The sequence below is a fragment of the Trichoderma breve genome (assembly GCF_028502605.1).
Source record: "Trichoderma breve strain T069 chromosome 7 map unlocalized scaffold00007, whole genome shotgun sequence".
In the NCBI taxonomy this organism is placed as follows: domain Eukaryota; kingdom Fungi; phylum Ascomycota; class Sordariomycetes; order Hypocreales; family Hypocreaceae; genus Trichoderma; species Trichoderma breve.
Window position 1 is genome coordinate 1,562,944 of NW_026611593.1, and position 19,382 is coordinate 1,582,325.

The 19,382-nt window shown below is 48.1% G+C and overlaps 7 protein-coding genes across 7 annotated transcripts; 4 read left to right on the plus strand and 3 right to left on the minus strand.

The window, feature by feature from the left end:
- Positions 1-234: 234 nt before the first annotated feature.
- T069G_10686 (asparagine synthase domain-containing protein) lies at positions 235-2,082 on the minus strand (the record flags this gene model as incomplete). The annotated part of the gene is made up of 4 exons (XM_056177896.1): positions 235-306; positions 372-911; positions 967-1,380; positions 1,462-2,082. The coding sequence occupies 4 exons, from the start codon at positions 2,080-2,082 to the stop codon at positions 235-237; spliced, it is 1,647 nt and encodes a 548-aa protein (XP_056024186.1).
- A 466-nt stretch (positions 2,083-2,548) lies between these two features.
- Positions 2,549-3,892, minus strand: T069G_10687 (FAD binding domain-containing protein; the record flags this gene model as incomplete). Its single annotated transcript, XM_056177897.1, has 2 exons — positions 2,549-2,596; positions 2,672-3,892. The coding sequence occupies 2 exons, from the start codon at positions 3,890-3,892 to the stop codon at positions 2,549-2,551; spliced, it is 1,269 nt and encodes a 422-aa protein (XP_056024187.1).
- A 1,363-nt stretch (positions 3,893-5,255) lies between these two features.
- T069G_10688 (uncharacterized protein) lies at positions 5,256-5,739 on the plus strand (the record flags this gene model as incomplete). Its single annotated transcript, XM_056177898.1, has 2 exons — positions 5,256-5,587; positions 5,658-5,739. The coding sequence occupies 2 exons, from the start codon at positions 5,256-5,258 to the stop codon at positions 5,737-5,739; spliced, it is 414 nt and encodes a 137-aa protein (XP_056024188.1).
- A 941-nt stretch (positions 5,740-6,680) lies between these two features.
- Positions 6,681-7,481, plus strand: T069G_10689 (uncharacterized protein; the record flags this gene model as incomplete). The annotated part of the gene is made up of 1 exon (XM_056177899.1): positions 6,681-7,481. The coding sequence occupies one exon, from the start codon at positions 6,681-6,683 to the stop codon at positions 7,479-7,481; it is 801 nt and encodes a 266-aa protein (XP_056024189.1).
- Positions 7,482-8,602: 1,121 nt separating this feature from the next.
- Positions 8,603-10,392, plus strand: T069G_10690 (AAA domain (dynein-related subfamily) domain-containing protein; the record flags this gene model as incomplete). Its single annotated transcript, XM_056177900.1, has 4 exons — positions 8,603-9,110; positions 9,159-9,665; positions 9,717-9,919; positions 9,988-10,392. 4 exons carry the CDS (start codon positions 8,603-8,605, stop codon positions 10,390-10,392), a joined length of 1,623 nt encoding a protein of 540 aa, XP_056024190.1.
- Positions 10,393-13,171: 2,779 nt separating this feature from the next.
- T069G_10691 (uncharacterized protein) lies at positions 13,172-15,067 on the plus strand (the record flags this gene model as incomplete). Its single annotated transcript, XM_056177901.1, has 1 exon — positions 13,172-15,067. One exon carries the CDS (start codon positions 13,172-13,174, stop codon positions 15,065-15,067), a length of 1,896 nt encoding a protein of 631 aa, XP_056024191.1.
- Positions 15,068-15,414: 347 nt separating this feature from the next.
- Positions 15,415-18,968, minus strand: T069G_10692 (ATPase family associated with various cellular activities (AAA) domain-containing protein; the record flags this gene model as incomplete). Its single annotated transcript, XM_056177902.1, has 3 exons — positions 15,415-17,634; positions 17,693-17,847; positions 17,924-18,968. 3 exons carry the CDS (start codon positions 18,966-18,968, stop codon positions 15,415-15,417), a joined length of 3,420 nt encoding a protein of 1,139 aa, XP_056024192.1.
- Between the last annotated feature and the right edge of the window lie 414 nt (positions 18,969-19,382).

The window sequence follows — 19,382 nt, forward strand, 5'->3', positions numbered from 1 at the left end:
CTACCGGCTCTTTAGAATAGACAGGCATCCAGACAAAGGGGTTAGCTGCAAGCAGCAAACGCACAATTGTTCCGTTGACTCCGCCTGTGGCCGTTGTAGCTCGGAAGTATCTGTTTTCATCATCACCGCCGAGAAATTCCCTTCCTGTCTCATATGCTGTGCATATACCTATGCATATGCATCTCCTTGTGTTGGTACAGGGACTTCGTATGTGTAAACGCAATCTCATATACCTCAAGGAAGAAGCAGAGTAGTACCCTTGACCTTGCCGCTTTCCATCTTGGCAGTTCGTGCTCCAAATTGTATCTATAAAAATAGATGATTAGTCACATTCTGCAAAGCCTCAGTACTTGATGGAACCCGCTACTTACCGCTCGTTTCTTCTCTGCTGCCACAGAACGCATGCCCAGGCTGTCAGCAAGGAGACGCAGGACCCTTTTCTCGGGTTCCAAATCACACCCGGTCCCCGGGTTATCAAAGTCACATTTCTCCCACGCAGGCAGCTCAATGGCCCATTTGACGAGGCTCTCGTCCAGGTAAGGAAACCTCACCTCTCTGCTCCAATGAGCCAGAACCCTGTCGTCTCGCCCCAAGTTTCTCTTGCCTAGCCGGCCAACGTCCAGTTTCAGTTCGTCTATTAGACCTGGATATCCGCTTCGTGTAAAAGCGGTGGCGTGCCGGACATATCCGCCAAATAACTCGTCCGCACCAAGCCCCGACAGCAATACCCGGGCTGTCGTACTATATGGCTCAGCCGCCTCTAACTCCGAGCTCAGCTGTCCCATCCCCTGTCCTCTTGAAGCAAAGTACAATGCACAAGCAATCGAGAGATCCATTTCAGTGTTATGGGGGTATATGAGGTCTATCAGCTCTGCTCGATGAGCGCTTGTTTCTTCATATGGAACATTTACCTAGATACGTGTTAATATGTGATATTTACCGTTGATTTCACAAAGTTGTCCTTACAGTAACGAATCGCCACTGTCTGTCTGGACAGACAGCTAGCAGCTCCGCAAATGACTTTCTCCCAGTCATCCTGTCTGGACAGAGCTCGTACAACTCAGCGGTGGACAGGTTTTTGTTTTGCGAAGCAATCCTAGGATTCTCAAATGCCACGTTGATCAGATCGATAGCTTGTCCTGGCGGAATTATGTCACTGGAAATTCGGGCTAGGACGGTGCAATCTAGCCCTCCTGAGAATAACACGCCAACTCGGGCGTCTGACGTTTCCGCTATTGGAGGTCTTGGGACGTTCAGAACTCTAAGTTGGAGTGACTCCATCAGATGGTCTCGCAGCTGCTTTACTGAGAGAGACTGGCTGGTTAAGGGAGTCGTCGGGGTAGTAGGAATAGAGGCGTTGAAAATGCCAATACTTGATACCTGAAGACATGAGTAGCACGAATTGCGGTTGGCATGATTTTACTCCTAGTGGCCTGCGAAAGCGCTTCTAAGCAAACTTACCAAGTCTTTGTTCTGGTCCCAATCATGGCGAGTAGGCATAAGCTCCGTTGGAGAGTTTTCTCCATCCAGCTGAATAGTATAACAGCCATCTGCTTCAACTTCGGCCCATCCCACGGCAGGGGCTTCCGCTATGCTGGAGAGCAGAAACTCGTCTCCCCTTTTCAGCAGCAGTGAACGGCGTCCAAGGCGGTCACGCCCGTAGTACAGTTTCTTTGCTCTCTTATCCAGAAAGATGAAGGCAAATGGTCCCTCGATAGATCGCAGGGCGTCGAGGACACTATCCTCGCGGCCGGGGTTACGACTGGCGGCCGTCAGCAAGGCCAAGACGGCCTCGCCATCGTTGCCCTCAACAGGCTTTCCGCCCAGTTTCCAGGCTTCGCCGTTCCAGCAAAGTACAGATCCGGATTCCGCGTCCTCTAGGGGCTGCTTTGCAAGATGGTCTCCGCGCAGCGACAGAACCGTTGAGGTCAAAGTCAAGTGAAGCGAGCTCTCGCTTGAACAGAGCTGCACTTCTACGGCTCCGAGATGGTCAGGCCCGCGGTTCCGAAGCCTTCGCTCGAGGCCTGGGGCCAACTGGTGACGACCTGCATCCGCTGATATGGCGGCATGGATGCCGCACATTGTAAGGCGCGTGAGGTCTTGATAGTGACAAGGATCAAGTCAAGTCGCGATAAAACTCGGGCTAACAGACGCAAAAGGACTGGCTGGTGCGTGCGCCACACACGGCCGTTGACGCTAAGACGGCAGCGCCACACATCCCTGATCCTTCGTCCAAACCCTTACTTTGATTCTCTTTGACATAAAGTATTTGATCTTAGCTGTATACAGCTTTTGGATACTGAATCAATGGTAGTGATTAGATTTAGTTTGGGTTGGATGAGTAAGAGGTTACATGCCAACGCCTTTTGCACTGGCTCTCTGTTGATGAGCATAGCCCTGGTACACGAGGGGGTTCGACATCGGCTACAGGCTTTAGTGTAACCAACTTCATGTTAATCATCGGATCAATATATCATTTGACAACCCTTGCAAGGCCAAAAAGGAGAATAACATGCTTCGTATTACATCTATGAACTCTTTCTGACATCTACAACTTAGACAGCGTGCTGCCTGTCTTTGCAAGATATTTCTTTGCCTGAATTTACAACATATTAGCTTCACATTTGATCGAGTATAGGTATGCAAACAATGAACAGACAGATGGACTCACCTCGCCAATGGCATCATAATCCGCATTCCATTTCCAAAACTCCAGACTGCTGAAGTCAGCGTTCTTATCCGGCACAACCTTCTCCAGCACACTATCCGCGTGGGAAACGCCAATGGCATGCTCCGTCTTTCCCGACAGATGCTTCGTGTTCCATTGCGAAAACGCCTTTACTCGCTCCGCCCTAGGCTTGCAAATAGCCTGCCAGGCATTCACAATCTGCGGCACAGAGGCCGTAGAGCCGGCGGACAAGAGCAACTGCAGCACGCCAATGTCTTCGATAATGGTCGAATACCCCTGCGCGGCGTTGGGGTGCATCGCGTGAGCAGCGTCGCCCAACAGCACAATCCTGCCGGCCTTGCTCGACCAGCGTGGCAGGTCGGGCACTTCGGCAACTCGCCAGCGGTCGCAAGACTTTGCAATTCCCAGGGCCTTGACCATGTCGCTGCACGCGTCCTTGAAAAACCGGCGCACGAACTCGATGTCGCCCTTTTCGTCCCAAAGGCCCTTCTGGTCCGTCTCTCCTTGGATGGCAAAGAGAAGGCCGATCCTGCCGAACTTGGAGCTGTATCGGGTCACAACGAAGCCGCCCTCGCCCTTCCAGGTGGTGATGTTTGAGTTTTCCGTCAGCTTCATCGATCTCGGGTCGACGGTCAGTTCGGAGACGGCCATGTCGAAGCTGTAAAAGGTGGTAATGTCGACAATTGGATCCCATTTCTCAGGAGGCCCAAGGTCCGATAGCACGGCCCGGCGAGTGTGTGACTTGATGCCGTCTGCCGCAATGAGAATATCACACACAAGCTCCTCCCCGCCTTCCAGCGTCACAGTAGCCTTTGTCTCATCATCAGAAACTTTGACCACGTTTGCGCCGAATCGAATCTGTGCTCCGGCCTGAGCTGCTTGGTATTGGAGCAGCTTGACAAAGGCCCTTCTCGTAGAACCCCAGTCGGCATGTTCGGGAGCATCAACGACAGTAGTCCGGATCTCTCCGGTGTTTAGCTCGCGGTATGTGACGGATGGTGATCTGTCGCAGATTTGCTCTAGGACCGACTGGAATCCCCAGCTCTGAATGACCTTGCTTGCGCTTGGCCTGATGCTGATGCCTCCTCCTGTGGGGTTTAGCTTGGGGCTCCGCTCAAGGACTTGGACTTCATGGCCACTCTTTGCAAAGGCGGAAGCAGCAGTGAGGCCGCCCAGACCAGCACCAATGATGATGACTTTCATGATGATGAAACTTCGGTGAGAGGATGTGTTGAGTCTATGATGGTGTCTGGAAGAGCTACACCGAGAATTGGGGGTTCAGAACACTTGACCTTAGTGTCAGTGATATCCGTATTAGGAAGGCCGCCCGAACGCGTATAAATTCGAAACCCCTCGGTATTGGAGAAAGTGATCTACAAGAGTTGTTTGCAGTGTCGTTTGTCGCATTCTGCTTGATACTTATATTGAAGTCTCATTGCTGGGGTCAGACCATTGCCAACGTTGTTACTTCCTCGGCTCTCCGCTGCTACGTCGTAGTTTGCATTATCTCCGTTCATCGCTGACATCCGAGGTTTCGATATTTCAATAGTTGCGAAAGCACAGCTTGGAGCTTACATATGGGTCGAGTTTGAGTTTTACACAAGTTCTAAAGCTAAAGGGTTTCTACCAAGCCGTAGCTTTATAGAAGAAAATAATCCATCCAATAATTACGCTCCGTAAGCGAGAATTACCCCAGATAAAGGTTCAATCCTTCAGCTAGTTCCCTGTACCCTTCATGTGACAGATGCGGCTTCAGGCCGAGGCTACAGGCTATCCACGCCGACGGAGAATACATGGGAAGTACTTGGGTACCCGAGATTACTCATCCCAGCAACACTTTGCTTTCGAGTTGCAACTTCACGCTCAATGTTAAGTTAGTAAGCTATGCTGAGTCAAGTTGACAAGCATTGACAGTTCATCTCAGAGCAGATGGAACAATTACATAACCTGCCGAGTAGGGTTGAAGCACCAGTCATGAACCTGTCTGCACTCCTTTATATAGGGATACTCGTACACTAAACCAGACAAAATAACCAACCAACAGCGTCCAAGATCTCACGTCAGCGTCTTGCAGCAGTCTAGCAGCTCTAGCAGCTCCAGCAAAACGTGCTTCACTGGTCGATTTCGTCGTTGGTCGAATCTAGCTGCGGTGGCTAGAAATAGTTTGTGGTGACTAAGTGGATTTATGGCTGTGCTCAATGCCAGCACCGTAACGGCTAGCCTGGCTCGAAAAAACGTGCGGCGTCGCTGCATCCCGTCCTATTTTTGGTGGTTTTTAAGCTTGATAAACCACGCCTAATTATAGCTGGGCGCACTTTGGGCATAACGACCAAACAACAAGTCAGATTATAGTTGACAAATGGCCGTTGGGCGTTCCCCCAAAGCTTTGGGTAGAATATAAAGTACTTGGTTCCTGTTCCTGCTTTGTGAAGATCTTGATCCCTTTGAGTTTATCAGCGCTAGCCATACCCTCACGTCCCCTCCATTTCTTCCAACACGCCTCTCTCTGAAGCATAGTATCCAGTTTCTTGTATTTCCAGAAAGCCAAGAAAATCTACAATTCAAGATGCGATCTTCAGTCTACGCTGCTCTCTTCTCCCTCGTCGCCGTCGGCTTGGCTGTCGAGTGCCACCCCAAGGTTGATCCCATCCCAACCTTTTCCCTCTCAGACGGACGAAACCTGCAAAACGACATCCACGGCAACCAGTTCAACCCTCCTCTGAACTTCCCGCTCACCATCGACCCTGCACACACCGCTTCCTTCTCCGTTGGCAGTGCCATTGCCTGCATCGAGAACGCCTATTCGTTTGAGAGCACAAAAATTGGCCAGACTGACCTGGCCAACGCCATCCAAGCCATCATGGACGAGTGCGACCACGGTAATGGCGTTACCAAGGGGTAAGTCTAGACAACTAGGCGCGCATTTCATTGATAAGTCATCATGAGGCTAATTGATTTGTTTCTACAGTGGCAAGGTCGACATTATTGGCGACAACGGACTTCCTCTAGAGGTCCTGATTCAGGACCGCGCACTCGGCTGCGAGAACTAAAGCCGAGTGACGAAAATTTGTATCACGATATTATACCCTTTTCTTTTCTTTTCTTTATGGGATTATTCGGCGGTTCTCCTAGCATGGGCGCAGGTGGTTATAGAGCGGGAGCCATATATTTCTACAAAACTTGATTCTCATAACAGTAGACCAATGAAGATACAAACTTGCTACTGCGACTTCTTGACTCATTTTGTGATTTGATGTGGTATTATACAGAATAGGAAGTATAGACTTAGAATTCTCATTGTCATACCTTATCTTCAATGTTGTGTTGCAACCACATTCGTCGGGTATTTATGGTATCCAGGTACTCAGAACTTACCCTACACCTGAACGACGCAATTAAATGAATACAGGAACATACCTCCGCTGAGACTACTATGGCTGGGAAGACTCGAGTTATTATTTTTTCCTCTTGTTTACTTGAATTACTGCACATAGAATCGAGTCATAGCTATCTTTATTTGCCCACGAAAGAGTTGCGATTTGCCCAACTAATTTGTTGATTATCCCGTCTAGTCTTCATGTATGTTTCCTATACCAGAATGATTCTATACCTAGCGGTGGGTAATTCATATACATCCAATACAACTGCACTTGAAAATGATTCGCTAAAGTAAAATAGTGTCAATATCATGCAGGAAGCCTTCCATCATATTCGTAGAAACGAAAGGTTGAGTGGAGCCAATGCCATCTACATGTGCTGTCGCAATGTCTCGAGACACATAAATTGAACCCCCTCGGCTGCTCAATGTTACTCTTCTTTTCCTCTCTTATTCTTCCTCTCATTTGCGCCTAATTTCTATGAGCAATCAAATCTATGTATGAACCACCATTGTGTTGGCTACTCTATACCGTATTGCAACTCTCGCTACCGACTAGAATTCCCTTCGCAAACTCTCATGGCGGCTAAACCCAGAAACCCCCCAGTTGTAGCCATGAAGGTAGCACCGCGATACGGGAAATGGATTCCTCCTCATCTTCGAACTTCCGATACGATGAGAGCACAGACTGCCGCAGATGCTCTCGATAATGTCGAGGCTAATTTGGAGCAAACCAACTCTCAAGCTTTGGCAATGGAGGTAGCACTACAATCCGTATATCGCAATAGATGGATTCCTCCTCATCTTCGACAATCCAATACTATGGAAGTACAGACTACCACGGACGCTCTCGATAATGCCGAGATCAGTTCAGAGCAAACCAACACTCGTCTCCCACAAGGAATGGACTCGGAGACAAAAAATGATGTTGTCTATAGAATGGACATGCTGGTGCGGGACCTGCTGGCCTCCCGCAAGAGTCTGGAAGACGAAAAGCGGAAATCAGCAGACAAGGATGCCGATATCGCTCAACTGAAGAAGGAAGTGGCTGACCTCCGGGACAAAGCCCGTGCGGGAGGCCAAAAGCATGAGGCCGCCGGGGAAGAGGGGTGGGCTTTCTGGGGATTCGATAAAGCGAGCGTGTTGAGCTCAGCAAACTGCGAGGAGGTGAATGAACTGCGGCGGCTGTTGGCGTTTCACAAGACAAACGGGGAGCAAGTATCAAAGAAGCTCAGAGACTTGCAAGCTACCAACAAGGACCTTGAGGCCCAGCTGCAAGTGGCCGACACGGCACTTCAGGAGCAGATGTCGCTTTTGTCGGGATTGGGTATATGTGCGCAAGCAGGGGATAGCAACGACTTACACCAGCAGGAGCAAGCAATACCAGGTGGCTTGGAGGATGCAGCCCTTGACTGAATAGCCAGTAGCAATATGATTTGTTATTACTCGCAGTAATACAGCTGCAGAGAAAATAAAACAATTCGATGATTTTTCTCATATGTAGGGCACTTGTAACTGAGACGGTGTTGGTTAAGCACATTGGCGGAGATGATGCATGTCAAGAAGTAGAGCGCGGTGATTGGCTCAAGAAATCAGGCTGCGTTGAAGGCCTCCCGCAGTATGTCTTAGGGTTATCAAATTTTAGACAAATGGGGGTGAGATAGATGTAACCGATATGCATGAGAAAATATGTGACCAACACCATGATTGCTGTTCTACGCAAGACCCCTGTCACTGAAGCGGGTGTTGGTTGGATGCATGTGATTGCAAATATTCAATGCCATACGACATGTCAAGTAACATTGACAGATCGTTATCAGGCTGCGTTGAAGGCCTCCCGCAGCATGTCTCGAGGCTGCCGGAAGCCTGGACAGCTCATGGCCCAATTCCAGCCCGACGCTTCTTCTGCATGCAAGGGAAAAAGCAGGAATCCTCCTGCACGCCATATGTGTTGAGGTTTAGCTAGTTGCCAGCATCGAGTCACTCTGGGAGGCCCGCCAACAGCCTAGAATCATTGAGCGCTTAGATACATGTAATGTGCATGTAACACACATGTAGTATCGCTTTTCTGTAGCCCTCTAGGGCAGTCCCCAAACACATCGTTTATCTTTATTTTCTAGTCCTTATTTTAGGAAAATCACCAAAGCAATACTCAATGTCTGATACCCCGTCTGATACACAATCGGTCTTCTGGATGGACGTCAAGCCGAATATGCCAGATAATACTGCCATTCAGGTTCTGATGGAGAGGTGCGGTTGCTCTAGAGAGCGAGCAGTCACTTTACTAGGGGCAAGTAAACAGGTTTCGAGATTATTTGCAGTGCCTCCTTTTCCTAATGGTGTTATAGATTTGGAATAATGATGTCGACGAGGCCGAGAAACATCATCGTATGATGGAATCGTACACTCAAGACTTGCATGACGAATCTCCATCCTCAACGCCGGAATTTTTGGAACTTGCACAAAGCGATCCATCATCCAAGGGCTTTTTTCGTTCACGATCTAATTCTATCAAGTCTCATAGTACATCCTCGGATATGGGATACCAGAGTGACGCCCAAAAGTCCGTACATGATACAAATGAAGACAGCTTTCCCAAAGAATGGGATTTCACTTTACCTCGTCTTCCTTGGTTGGAAATCTCCACGGAGGATGACTTTAGCCCCGATAGCCTTGCCGCAGCCATTCAGCATGGTGTCACGGCCTATCGTCTCCGAAGCTATCTGAACACTTACGATCCAAGGCTTCTTGGGCAAGATATCAATGCCAACGTCATGGGGTTTCCTCTCATATTCTATGCCGTTGAGTCAAACGACGAGAACATGGTACGGCTCTTGACCGAGTTTGGAGCGAGTGCAAGTGCTGTACATGACGCTTTCCAAGTCCCTTTATTAGCATTCGCCATCATGTGCGGAGAGACGCTGCAGCTTGACACAACAAACATGGTCTGTGTTCTTCTCAGCAAAGGTGCTTCCGCCAACTCCATTCCGATGGATTTATTTGCACCATATCTACGGGATGAAGCCACAAGTTCCGGGCAGAAAGGCAAGAATGTGATTAGTTCTGCTGCAGAGACTGCGTGGTGCTCCCTAGCCACAAAGACCAGGCTCGCAAGGAACATCAATCTCACCCAGAGGTACTTTCTGGAAAAGTCCACGAAGATGAAGCCACCCTCTGCGAAAAAACGGCAGATCGCTGGGATCAAAAACTGTCAGGGGCTGCTGGGTATTCCGTATTTCCTTGTTGGCCAAACCGTTGCCACCGATCTTCTCATCCAGAGGTTGCTCACTCATCTCATGATGCCCACTAAACAGCCATTGGTGTTATGCTTCGCTGGCCCTAGTGGCCATGGAAAGACTGAACTGGCGCGGCAGCTCGGTCATCTTCTATCACTGGACTTGGAAGTTGTTGACTGCACCACATTCACTCATGAGATGGAGCTGTTTGGTCCCAGGGCGCCTTACCACGGTTACCAAAAAGGATCATCAGTCAACAACTTTCTCGTGGAGCATTCTGGAAGACAGTGTATTGTTTTCTTAGATGAATTCGAAAAGACGACGAAGGAAATTCATCAAAGTTTGCTACTTCCATTTGATAATGGTATGACACCTGATTGACGATGACTGTTACAGGGGCTAATCTGTGAGATAGGTGAATACAGAGACAGACGAACGGGCGATAGAATTAATTGCTCTAATACAATCTGGATAATGGCCACAAACGCCCTTGATGACACCATTCTTGACTTTTATGACCACAACGACGCCATTGCTGGCGATGATGCGGGGGAGAGAGCTCGGCTGCTCAGGAAGCTTTGCCAGCAGTTACAAGAAGGGTTTCTTCAAAAATTCGGTGTAAGTCCCTCCTGTTTACGCTTGAATAAACCTTCCAGCCGTTTCTGATGACTAACTTGGATACTCAGGCACCCGTGACAGGGCGCATCTCAGACTTTATTCCCCTGCTCCCCTTCTCTGCTGGCGAACAAGCCGTCATCACCCACAAATGCTTATTAGAATTGGCAGAGGATTTACGTTTGCCTATAAGCTTAACCAAGGGGCCAGCAGAGCGGCTTATTGGTGATATCAGGTTACTGATTCGAAGGGATGGCACAGTGTGTTCGACTCTTGCAAAGGCGCACTATCATAACAAGTTGGGAGCACGTAGTCTAAAAGCAGGAGCAGAAAAGGTCAAGCGGATTGTTCTGGACGCGTACCTTGACGACGATGAGGAGATTGAGGAGCAGAATACCCTACGGGATGTTGTCGTTGACGTGGATGGTGATGAGATTGTTGGCAAGATTCTGCCGGTTACGAAGGCAACTGCTTAAGCATGATGGTGGATATTTGCATTTAGGTGTCACCACCTTTTTCTTTTTTTTTTTTTTTTTTTTTTCAATTTACAGTAAGACTAGCTTGAGAGATGATTTTGTTCACTGTTCTTACATCTAAGGTCTTTCAATGCCACTCCGCAGAGGAAACAACAAGGCTTGGGCATTGCGTCAAAATGTTACACATATTATGAGATACGCAGTCAAGCGAGGCACATCGGAAGCGTGCTGGTGCGGCGGTCAGAAATCTCAACATGGGTAAACAAGTGAATAGTGTTCACTTAGACATATCTGCATACATATTTGTTGGGGGTATGGAAACATTTCGAAGGGTTAATGCATATATCATGGCATGTAACCGTCATGGCGACTGCAGGGGGCCTACCTTAAGTACATGTGATGTTGAGGGATAGAAGATACATATGCACCTCCACGTAACAAGAGAAAGATAGCTCTCGAATTTGATAAATTGTGAGTGGTTAGGCAACAGAGTTTTCAGGCCGCTCTGCAGACCTAGTACATGCATTCAACACGCTGTTGGCCGGCAATTGATTGTAGACCTATCCAATCACTTATGCAGGCATGCGATCAATGGGAGGCGGGAGGCCCGCAAGTAGCATTCACGTACGATCTAGTCATGCCTACGAGGGGTTTGCGGTCTTCGGTTATAGTGGTCTCTTGATGAAAGTTCCCTGCATGCCACTCATGTCTTATTCGGCGTTGAAGTGACTATACAGGTGTTGTCACGTTGTCACAAGTATATATAGAGACATATTTCACACCTTTCGAGGAGTTGGATGGAGAGCCAGCATTCTTGAGGTTGTTAAATACAAATCACCGAACCATGGAAGATCAAGTGGTTCCAGCTCTCAGACGGGTTGCAGAAATCGGAACCCTGTATGATGCAAAAACAGACATGTTTCTGAACGCTTCTGTTCTATCTCGAGGTCTGTCGGACAATTATGTGTCGACAAAGCAGACTCCTCAAACGGAAATTACCATCTCCAGATGCGCTTCGTATGAAGATGTATTCCGAGATCTCCATATCGATGACGCCACCGCGGTCAATATTCTCACCGGAATTCTTGAGCTCCAAGGTGCTGCAGTCTTCCTTCGTGACTTTGTACCAAGCGGTGGAGCAGGCCGTGCAGCTGTTATTCATCAAGTCTCGACTGTGGCTCAAATGCTGGTCAATTTGCCCGAAGCTTTCCACTTGAGCGGCGATTCAACACCTTTGCAGACCAATGACTGCACTCATGTCGTCATTGGAATCAAGTGGGGATTGCGGACAATTATCGCAGCCGGCTGTCCCACGTCTGGTAAATCAGGACTATCTGAAGGTGAAGAGGCGACTTTCAATAGAGATCTGGAGGTTTTGACGTCGTCCGTTGAGTCCGGCTATATCACGCCGCAATCACCATCGACAATGGGCCGTGAAATGGAACTCTGCAATGATCTCCTACTCTACAGCGATGTTTTCGACAAAGAGGGTCTGATCATGCAGGGTGTGTCTGAAGTATGCGAATTCATTCGCATTGTACCGGCCCATATCCGACAAGAAAGCAGCGGGAAGGGGTGGCCAATCGCATACACCATGATTCCTATCAAGACGCTTTCGTATTTTCTACCTCTGCCAGAGGTGTTTCAGCACAGTTTGAAACCAGTCAGAATGGATTATCTTACCAACTTCGTATATCTATTCGACGACTTGGAAATTGCCATTGGTAAGCTTCGAAACTATCATACCTACCTGGCGAGTCAGTTCATGCACGTATCCAAAGACCATATCCACGAGGTCTCACAATCCATCAAAATCTTGGATGAAGCTAAGAAGTTGGCATCTAATGAGCTTTCCCACCTCTTGTTAGATGTCTGGCAAGGGAAGAAAGACCATTCATTGCTATTGGAATTGTATCATTACATTGCCTCAATGGATCCTTCACCAAAGCAACTCTCTGCTATCGCCGGGCGAGAAACTGACAAGCTCGAATTCATCGCGAGTGCTGTTGCTCAGGGCTCAAACTACATTGGTCACAATGGGCTTTCCCATGAAATGGTCAAAAACGCCCATAAAGACACTTGCTATTATATCTTTCACTTTGATTCTGTTGCAATGAACCAAAAACAGGAATGGAATGACAATTTTACCCTACTTCTGGAGTTACTTGGTCAACGTGATGATCGGATGCCTGTCTACATCATGGACCACGATGCAACAGGTTCTAACACGTGCCAAGGGATGTCACGTATTGCTCAGTACAAGGGCGAAACAGAGAGTATCTTTGATGTGCTCATACAGCGCCAAATTATCGCTTCAATGTGCTTCGCTCAATGCTCCAGCGAAAATCTGGATAGGAGCAATTGCCAACGGCCAGTCAAAAGGCGCTTTGTGAAGATATCTTGCCCGAGTGTGGGATGCAATTCGAACCATTTGGAATGGACCTGCCCACAGTGCTTCACAGCAATCGAATATGGATTCAGTGACGACTATTTCTACTGCGATTGCGGCCGTGGTCTCTTCAGCGCGTATGAGTTTAAGTGTAATAACCCCAAGCACGATGGTGGTTACAAGACATACGACGCGGATAAGCTTCGCAAGCTTTTGGGTAAATTGAGCGAGGACAACTACATCAATATTCTCATTCTGGGAGAGACTGGAGTGGGAAAGTCGACGTTTATCAATGCCTTTGTCAACTACATTTCTTATCCCACGTTGGATGCAGCAAAGGAGGCCGAAAAGCTCGCGTCTGTCATTCCTTGCTCGTTCTCCCTCCAAACCATGGATAGAGAAAATTCAGGAACAGAAATTCAGGAACACCACGTCAAAGTTGGTGGGCGCGATGATGAAGTAGATGGATCGACTGGCAACTCGGCAACGCAAAAGTCAGCTGTCTATCCAGTCACGATCGGAGCAAAAACGTATCGATTGATCGATACCCCTGGCATTGGAGATACCAGAGGCCTGTCCTATGATAAAGAGAATATGGCCGATATTCTGAAAACGATTAGCTCCTACGACAAGCTGCATGGTATCTTGGTGCTGGTCAAGTCCAACAATGCCCGTCTTACTATCACTTTTAGATTCTGCGTCAAGGAACTCCTCACACATCTTCATCGGAGTGCGACCAAGAACATGGCTTTTGGATTCACTAACACTCGCATCTCCAACTATGCGCCGGGCGATACGTTCAAGCCACTCAAAGCCTTGCTTGATGGACATTCCGACATACCAATCACGCTCTCCACGTCAACGACTTATTGTTTCGACTCGGAAAGCTTCCGCTACCTTGCAGCTTATAAACAGAGTATTCCAATGACCAACGAGGAAGAATTTCGTCGTAGTTGGGACCACTCGAGCAAAGAGGCGCATAGACTCCTCAAGTATTTTGCATCAACTCCGCCTCACCCCGTCACCAGTACATTGAGCCTGAATGGCGCTCGCAAGCTGATATTGGAGCTGACAAAACCCATGGCCAGCATCTCGGAAAACATTCAGAAGAATATTCAACTATGCGAAACCAAAAAGGTTGAGGTTAGAAGCACAAAGCTGACGGCGAGCAATCTTCGCAGGAAGTTGCGCTTAGAAAGGATTCAGTTTAAAGCCATTAAGCTAGACAGACCTCGCACGGTTTGCAAGAATCCCGCCTGCTGTGACTTTAAAGACAGTGGACTTAATGATGGAGTGGTTGTCACCATCTACAAAACGCACTGCCATCTTGAGTGCTATCTTGACAATGTCACGGAAGATGTCGTTGCCGATCCTGGTCTCATCCACTGCTGGGCTTTTAATGGCAGCAGTATTTGTCAAGTATGCCAACACCGTTGGCAAGAGCATTTGCATGTCCTCTATGAATTATCCGAGGTCAAAGTTCAAGTCACAGATACCGAAATAGAGAGACAACTCAAGGCCAATGGAGACGACTTGGCGCTGCGTGAAACATTCATCGCCCGGCTAGACCAGGATATCGAGGAGTACAAACAGGAACTCGATGAGATTCGACGAGCTGCTGCTCGATTCTGTCTGTTCTTGAGAGAGAATGCCATCACGATAATCAATGATGCTACATTGGATTATCTTGACATGCTTATCCAGAGCGAGAGAGGAGTCATTGATACCGGCCGACAGCGAGGCGATTCTATGGACGCAAACCAGAAGCGTCTCCAGGCACTGAAAGATGACAGACAAATCCACCTGGAGCTGGTTGAAACTTTCAAGCAGAATATGATTGAACCCACGTGCGCTGAGGACATGCTGCTGGACGAGCAAGGAGTCGACGCACTGGTGAAGAAGCTGTATCAGCTGAAGCATTTCGGCGCCGACTTGGAGCACATCAAGTATGTAATAGAGTCTTCGCTTGAAGAAACGTACCGCGAGCGGCCATATCGCGTACCAGCGATGAGCTCGCACAAACAAGGCATGGGTAGAACAAAACGCGAAATGAGTCATCGTCAGGAGCTACGGGGATGGGGAGAAAGTGATGCTTATCAGACACCTCACCGGTCTAACGGTGATAGCAGTCTTAGAACGGGGAGAGGTGCTACTGACTTAAGACCCCCGTCTGGCCCCGTGTATGCATCGCCTCAACTTACTTGGGCTCAAGCGGTCAGATCGGGTTATTCTCATCAACACTCATCGAAGTCGTTGTTTGGTCGCTTTCTGTCGTGGAAAAGGTAGGGGGAATAGATGCATTACTGCTATTGTGAGGATAATATCTAGCTAGATTGATAGAGATAGTGTGAATGCAACGAGATATTATGATAAGCATCATACATGTAAATCGTATCTGTGTCTAGTGTACCTGTCTGGTAATTTCAGGAAGTGCGGTTAGCCTTCCAATGTTCTCAGTTAATCATATCACCAAATAGTTGGTTACCCCTTATCACTGTTGGCGTTAGATGTCGCGTCCGACCAAATGCAGTGGAAAAATTCATCCTGGGAAAAAAAAATGCGTGAGCCTTCCTTTGTTTGTGTTTTTTTCTTCTCTTTCTTTAAAGCAAGCTACATACGTATATGTAGGTAGTTTAGTCTACTTCTTTTAATACTACTTCGTTCATCCCCCCTTTCATTCGTTGCTGAAGCATATCCCTCATCAATCTGATCAAATCCTTCCTTGTGATGCATAACCCTCTGCCTTGCCACTGATCAAAACCATCTATATTTCCATACACGTACTCCGTCACTACACCGGCAAGTGTCTGCATATCTCGTCCGTTTGACCAACCTTTTGTCTTTGCCAGCATCTCAAACAGGCTCATCATGATTCCAGTTTCTTGGACATTCGAGCCATCCTCGGCTTCCAAAAGCTGGATATCCTGCTTGGCTATCAAATTGCACAGATGCTTCAAAGCAGACTCGGAGCCCATGGGAGTGAACATAATCTCCGTGGCAAACCGTCCCCGGAGTCCGGCATTAACTTTCATGAGACGGTCCATATCGTGAGTATACCCGGCCATGACAATAACCATTTTTCGGTAATAGCGCGGCTTGGTCATGCAATCGACAATTTCTCCAACTGCTTCATTCGTAAAATTACCCTCGCCGCCAAATCCTAGGCGGTATGCCTCGTCGATGAACAAGACTTTTCCCAACGACCGCTCAAACAGCTCAACCACCTTGGGCCCGGTATGGCCGACATACTTTCCAATGAGATGTGTCGCAGAGCACTCAATCACCTCATTAGTAGAGAGGAATCCCATATCATAAAAGATTTGGCCGATGATACGAGCAGTGTGCGTTTTTCCGGTGCCCGGGGGGCCCTTGAAGATGTATGTGAACGGGATGATGCCCCGAGGATCCTTATCGTTGCGTCTCAGATTCTCAGCTATACGCTGGTAAGTCTGGAATCGCTGGATAGTGTCTTCAAATCCAATAAGTCCATTGAAGAGCGCTCGGCATCTATCAGCAGCGGTAGCGCCTCTGTTGTATTCAGGATCAAAGTCTTCGGGCTCAAGCACAATATCCATTGCATCGACATCCGTGATCTTCGACATCCTCTCCCTGTGCCTGACTTTGGCCTGGTTCAAAAAGTTGACGACATCACCGCCGTTGCCAAAGTTTGGCCTATCTCTTGCCCGACACAGTAATTCTGCTGCGACCTTCATTGCTTCTGGCGAGGCTCTAATTCCGTCTTCCTCCATCTTGATGTCGAGAATCTCTTGGAGCCGGTTGTCATCATAGTCATGGAATCGAAAGGCTTCTTCGAGTGGGAATCGCCGTCGTAAACCTGGGTTACACTTTTGGAGCATCTCTTCCATCCTGTCTGGGTATCCGACGAGGATCACACAACGGTCTTCACCAGGCTTGTTGTGGATCTTGGAGACGAGGATGTCAATGCAACCCAGTCGAAACTCGTCTGTTTCGTTGGATCCAAGTTCACTACCATGGTAAAACATGTGCGCATCGTCTATGATCAAGATCTTGCCTTTGGTCGCATCAAGAATTGCGCTGGTCTTAGTTTCCGATTCGCCAATATACTGGCCGATGAAGTCGCCTGGGGTCTTGTAGATGACTTTTCGGCTGGAGACCAAACCAATGTCAGCCAGAATTTGGCCATAGAGCTTGGCCACGGTGGTCTTTCCTGTACCAGGAGGTCCAATGAAAATCCGGTTAAGAGACGTCTTGAGCAGCTTCATGCCGTTAATCTCCCTTTGATAGTTGACCTTTGACCGGGTGAGGAGCTGATTGACGGCTGACTTGATTTCTTCTAGCCCGGCCATCTTCTGAAGTTCTTTCCATGCCTTGCTCTTTGTTCGGACGTCCTCTGGCTCAGGCCCGATGATGTCTTGTCCCGTTAACAAGTGTTCATCCGGCAACGTCTCAGTCCACGAGTCCTCGATTTCCGACACCCTCTGTCGAATGCGGGTCGAGTGTCGCTCCAGTATCTTTCCATATGCCAGACGAAGCTCGTGTACGTTTCCGAATCCATGTTCATCGCGGCTACGACCGACACGTTGAGCCAGTATGCGCGGAAATGGCCCCAGTGGTCCTTGCTCTATCTTGAACGAGTTTTGTCCGACCATTTGAACAAATATTCTTCGAAGCTCATCATCACTGTAGTCTTCAAAGTGTAGTTGGCGTGGGAACAGCCATCTAGCCGCTGGAGAACTCCCTAGAACTTCTGGGATGCGGTTGAAAGAACCGGAAAGGACAACGACAACCTTTTCAGAGATGTCCTTCAGAATCTCCATTAGGAATGCGCGACAGTCGCTGTCTGCATACTCTACATCGCTGATATAGAGTACCTATTACAAATTCAGTAAACCGTTGAGACGCCTAGCAAACACACAGCCGCTGACTTACTCCTTTTGAGATAGCATCTTTGAGTTCCCTCATGTGTTGTCTCTGGCAGAGCGTATGACCTGATTTTTCTACAAAAACGTGAGAGGTCGAATTTCGGCCCCAGACATGGCAATCACGAAGAAATTCGTAATAAAGCTTCGCCAATGTTCGCTTTCCTAAAACATTGTCAGCAGGTGGCTCTTCTCTGTCTGCCGCCATGATGAAAAGGAGAGGGCGAATTGGTCGCCTTACCGGTTCCTGGGTTTCCCACCAGAACGAGGTTAAGATCTTGTCGTCTCAACTTCCCCTGTCGACTGCGCGACGCATCGATCATGGCTTTGACCTCTAAGAAAGATATCTTAGATGACTCAAGTCCCACCATTTCCATCACCTTATCGAGTGCTTCGTTCTTCTCGCCCAGCTTCTCTTTCTGACGCAACCAGTCCCTCTTTGCAAATGACTCCACAGGAGGCTCGTCATCTGCTGGAGCATCATCTAGAGGAGGAATGTTGTCAATGGATCCACGACGCGAAGGTACATTATTATCAAAGGGGTTGAAATACGGCGATTCGGGCAAGGATATGGTGGCCGGATCAACCTCTTGTTCGGTTTTAGGACTAGAATCAGATTGGTCTTCATCTTTGTTCTCCTTTTGAGACTCGTTTTGATCTTCTTCTTCAAGGGGTGGGAAATTGTCGGCCTCCTCATTGACGGGCTTAGTCTCATCTTCATCGTTGCTCGGCTTGGTCTCATCTCCATCGTTGCTAGGTTTGGTCTCATCTTCGTTATTGCTGGGCTTGGTCTGGTCTTCATCTTCTCCGTCAATGGCATCTTGTGATTTGCTCTCTGTTGATTTGACGTCTTTGGCTTCATCTTTATCAACGGTTGTAGGAGTTGTTGACTCTGATTCGGCTTTAGTAACAGGTGTCTGATTGGGATCCTGACTTGTTTCGTCACTGTGAGCGCTCTCTGCGGCTGGTGCTTGTGAAGAAGGTTTATCATCCGCTACCGGAGAGATATCAGCTACTTCTTGGTCATCCTGTTCAGGGCAAGCAATAGATTCTAGGTCGGTCTTTCTTTCATCTGCGTCTTCTGATGATGTAGTCACAGGTGTCGCACATGGAAGTTCGTTGTCTGATACGCTTGCTGTGTTGTCTATGTCATCGGTTTCGTCTGAAGCATTAGGAGAGAGAGCTTCATCATTTGGAATACCCTCTCTAGTAATATTGGAGTCTTTGTCGCCATGGGATTCCGGGTGTGGCTGTTGGTCAAGGACCTCTTCCACGTTGCCGTCCATAATAGCAAGACCACTATGATAGGATTTGGAACGATACAGCCGAGATTCAACGTCAAAATTTACAAACAAGCACACAGAGCATCTATAAATGAGCAGGGAAAAAAAATAAAAAGCACCTAGATTTATACTTCTTCCCCGGATCGATTATTAAATCGGTGACTACATCCAGCCGAAGGAGCTTGTTAACCAAATGAGCATCCAAGTTCAGGCATACCAGGAGTATGCCTAGCTTTAATGAGACTAAGGGAGCTGCTGCCTAGTTACATGTATTTCTATTCACGGCACTTGATGCAAAATGGATAGTAAAGAAGTTATAAGCAAGAGGTGGCTGGGGTAACAAGGATATCAAGACAGGGCCCAATCAGCTGTGATCATTAGTCTGTAGGGAGGAGTGATACGTGCAATTGTGCGACA